Raw genomic sequence first — 4350 nt, 5'->3', positions numbered from 1 at the left:
TCAGAATTCAGAACACGGAGGAGGACGAGGGTCAAGATCTATAAGACGGACGGAGGGAACCGGGTCAGAATCAACGCAGGAGGAGACACCGGGTCAGAGTCAGACACAGGAGGAGACACCGGGTCAGAATCAGACGCAGGAGGAGACACCGGGTCAGAGTCAGACACAGGAGGAGACACCGGGTCAGAGTCAGACGCAGAGGAGGAGACACCGGGTCAGAATCAGACGCAGGAGGAGCACCGGTCAGAGTCAGACCACGAGGGAGACAGCGTCAGAGTCAGACACAGGAGGAGACACGGGGTCAGAGTCAGACACAGGAGGAGACACCGGGTCAGAGTCAGACACAGGAGGAGACACCGGGTCAGAGTCAGACACAGGAGGAGACACCGGGTCAGAGTCAGACACGGAGGAGACACCGGTCAGATCAGACACAGGGGAGACACGGGTCAGAGTCAGACACAGGAGGAGACACCGGGTCAGAGACACAGGAAGACAGGGTCAGAGTTAGACACAGGAGGAGTGGGTCAGATTAGACACAGGAGATGACACCGGGTCAGAGTCAGACACAGGAGGAGACACCGGGTCAGAGAGAAGACGCAGGAGGAGACACCGGGTCAGAGACCAGCAGGAGACAGGCCGGGTCAGAGTCAGACGCAGGAGGAGACACTGGGTCAGAGACACAGGAAGACAGAGAGGAGGGGTCAGAGTTGACACAGGAAGAGACACCGGGTCAGAGTTAGACGCAGGAGGAGACACCGGGTCAGAGTCAGACGCAGGAAGGAGACACCGGGTAAGATCAAACGCAGGAGGAGAGGGTCAGAGTTATAAACAGGAGACGACACCGGGTCAGAGATCAGACGCAGGAGGAGACACCGGGTCAGAGACAGCGCATTTATAATTCTGACCCTCTCCTCCTCCAGATTCTGATGAGTCTCCGGGCGCCAGAGAGCGGACAGTGGTTGTCCGATGCAACACTGCTCTCTGTAGCGAGGACCTGTGCAGTCGTCTGAACACCAAGAAGGACTCTGGCTGCCAGACTGAAGACTTCCTGGTCTGCACGCCGTCCCACTGGAGGGTCCAGTACCAGCGTGGTCAGCAGGGGGTCAGCTCCGCCCCCGTCCCGCTGTCCCTCTCCACCGGAAACATCTCCTCTCTACTGGACACTTCGGAACGCAACAACGCCATGTTCTCCTCTTCGCTGGGGGTACGCCTGCGGTCACGCAGCCAGCCAAGGGAGGGGAGGAGACTGATTGAGGTTCACCACCACAGTGAGGAGGAGGAAGAGGAGCTGTCTCCCTCCGAGACTGATGACTTCCTGTCTGGGTTGGGGGAGCTGAAGGAGAAGGGGGAGGAAAGTGCAGATGACCAGTCCCAGCCGGACCACCCTCTGGCCAGCCTGAAGTACCAGCAGCGCACTGGCAGCCCCTGGCTTGACAGGAGCCAATCCCACCTCCCCAGGAAGGTTGAAATGGGGAGCTGTGAGATGTCCTCCAGCTCAGATACCTTCTCCAGTCCGCTCCACTCTACATCCACCAGGCAGGTTGTTGGGTGTCAGATGGACCATAAAGACGACCACCAATCTTCTAGTGGGAACTGGAGCGGCAGCAGCTCAACATGCCCTTCCCACACCTCTGAGACCCTCCCCACGGCGGCCTCCCCCCAGCTCACTGGYTCCTCCCACTGTGACTCRGAGCTGTCGCTGAACACCGGCCCCCACGCTACAGATGACCCTGTCCCCATCCTCATCCTGGACCCATACCAGACCGACCGGCAGCTGGACGATGCAGGGGTCAGCACGGCTAGTGATGGGGAGTGGAGTTACCCCCACCCTGACGCCAGGCTCCATGACTTCAGCCCTGAGCGCTCCAGAGAGGGGGAGGGGAGTCTGGGGTACCCCAGCTTTACCAGCATGGCTACCTGTGAGAGCTTCACTACAGACAAGCCTCCGTCTGAGAAGGCTGACACTGTGTCATACTACTCCATAGATAATGAAGGATACTACACCTCCATGCACTTTGACTGTGGTCTGAAAGGGAGCAAGAGCTTCATGTATAACTACTCTGACTGTGAACAGGAGCACATGACTCTGGGGAGACGCTGTCTGACATTGAGGAAACCTAAGGCCAAGCCCTCTGCCCCCAGACGCAGCTCCTCACTAAGGAAGATCAGCGGGGGGGGGAATTCTCCTGACGACACCRAACCAAAGAACCGCAGCGGGCAGCAAAGAAAGTCGTGTTCCAGAGAGAGGAGGTTACAGCTAGACCTAGAGGGCTCCCTGGGCCACCCTAACCTCCCTCACCCCGACCCTGCTCTGGGCCACCTGGAGGACCCTGTTCTGGGAGGGGAGGGGGGCCTGGGGGGGTTAGGGTTGGAGCAAGACCCTCTGGAGCCCCTAGCGGCCCTCGAGACCTGGCGGATGGAGGACACCGAGGAGATGCCGGGCTCCGGCCTGTTTGGTTCCTCTGACAGAGGCTCATATAAAGATGAGGGAGCTGTCCAGTCAGACTATGCAGATCTCTGGCTTGTGAATGACTTGAAGTCAAACACTGACCCCTATCGCTCTCTGTCTAACTCGTCCACTGCTACCGGTACAACTGTTATAGAATGCATAAAGTCTCAGGAGTGTTCAGAGTCCCAGACCTCCCAGTCAGGCTCCACCCCCTCACTGCCHTCAGTAGAAGGGGACTTCAAGATGTCCTCCCTGCCCTCAGTAGAAGGGGACTTCAAGATGTCCTCCCTGCCCTCAGTAGAAGGGGACTTCAAGATGTCCTCCCTGCCCTCAGTAGAAGGGGACTTCAAGATGTCCTCCCTGCCCTCAGTAGAAGGGGACTTCAAGATGTCCTCCCTGCCCTCAGTAGAAGGGGACTTCAAGATGTCCTCTCCAGAGAGGCTGGCCTGCTTAGTGTCACCATCTAGTGGCTACTCCAGCCAATCCGGCACACCCACCTCTTCCTTTCCCTGCGCCTTCTTCCCCAGTCCCCTGTCACCCACCAATCAGAAGAAGAAGCCAAAGATTCCAGAGAGGAAGTCATCTCTGTCCGTCACCACCAGAGATCTGGAGCTGCCAGTCATCCCCCCCAGCCACCAGGACCTCCGTGCCCTTCACAGCGCTAACCCTACCAGCCCTCCTCCAGTCTCTACCAAGCCCCCAGGCCACAGGAACCAGCTCTACCTCCTGCAGCAAAGCAAGCAGACGGCAGCAGCATCGGCCAAGGCTSAGGCCAGAGCGGTAACCGAGACCTCCAGCAGTCTTCCCATGACCATCACCCCCACCGTGCTGCAYTCAGTCCAGCTGAGGTCTGTGGGGAAGCAAGGAGAGGGGAGCCCTGACCGGCCCGGCCCAGATGTTGCCACCAGACCCAAGAGTCCCACTGTGAACATCAGCCCCCCTTCCAGCAGCAGGTCCCCTGAGTCTACAACCAAGAAGCATCCAGCCTACAACTCCCAGGTTCCCCCCTCTCAACAGTACTGTGAGTCACTGTTGGCCCCCAGTGAAGGCCCTGTTGCTAGGGACCCAGCAGGTCACAGTAGCGTGAGGTACAGGCAGGACAGACACCCTGCTGAAGCCCAGTGGAGTACCACCACCTTCAGACAGCCTGTAGACCAAACACTGGCAGACCAGGAGAGACTACCAGACCAGGAGAGACTACCAGACCAGGAGAGACTACCAGACCAGGAGACACTGGCAGAAGAGGACCATACCATCAGAGACCAACACCAGCCTCTCCTAGACCAACACCAGCCGCTTACAGACCAGCAGTCCCTGCTAGACCAGGAGGTCTGCCAGAGGGGGGCTGAGACCACAAGAGCGACCCCAGGTCAGGAGGTAGAGGAACAGAAAGCTCTATTCCCTGGGAGTAGCAGCAGTCTGGAGGAAGAACAGTACCGACCACTACCACCTGAGCCATCTGAACTACAGAGACCTGAAGACCTTTCAATGTTTCCTGGTCAGCACAGCTTAGCCACAACATCAGAGAGTCTAGACAAAGTGCCTGTTAAAAGTGATCAGTCTGAAACATTGCAAGCTTATCCAATCAGCAAAGTGGCTGGCAGAGAAGAGGAGTGTAAGTCTTCAGGAGTTCCAACCATTAGTGTCTCTCAGGATAGCAGCAGGGATTAGAGGAAGGGTCCACCTCCACACCAGGGTCACCCCAGAAACACACTACCCCCAGACACTTCCCCCAGACACACACACACTGCCCCCAGACACCCCGTACGCAAAGACTGCCCCAGACTACCCCGTACGCAGAGACTGCCCCAGACTCCCCGTACGCAGAGACTGTCCCAGACTACCCCGTACGCAGAGACTGCCCCAGACTACCCCGTACGCAGAGACTGCCCCAGACTACC

General features: G+C 58.2%; 1 protein-coding gene across 1 annotated transcript in view; it reads left to right on the top strand.

Annotated features, from left to right (window-relative positions):
- The first annotated feature begins 910 nt into the window (after positions 1–910).
- Positions 911–4350, top strand: part of LOC112075454 (actin remodeling regulator NHS-like) — a 17010-nt gene continuing 13570 nt past the window's right edge. The window contains exon 1 of the mRNA XM_024142456.2: positions 911–4116. Within this exon, the coding sequence (XP_023998224.2) occupies positions 1184–4116 (2933 nt within the window). The 5' untranslated portion in view covers positions 911–1183. The remainder of the gene's footprint in view (positions 4117–4350) is intronic.

The sequence above is a fragment of the Salvelinus sp. IW2-2015 genome, unplaced genomic scaffold (assembly GCF_002910315.2).
Source record: "Salvelinus sp. IW2-2015 unplaced genomic scaffold, ASM291031v2 Un_scaffold3172, whole genome shotgun sequence".
In the NCBI taxonomy this organism is placed as follows: Eukaryota; Metazoa; Chordata; class Actinopteri; order Salmoniformes; family Salmonidae; genus Salvelinus; species Salvelinus sp. IW2-2015.
Note: the sequence above shows the minus strand (reverse complement) of the source record. Positions and strands in the feature narration are given on the sequence as shown.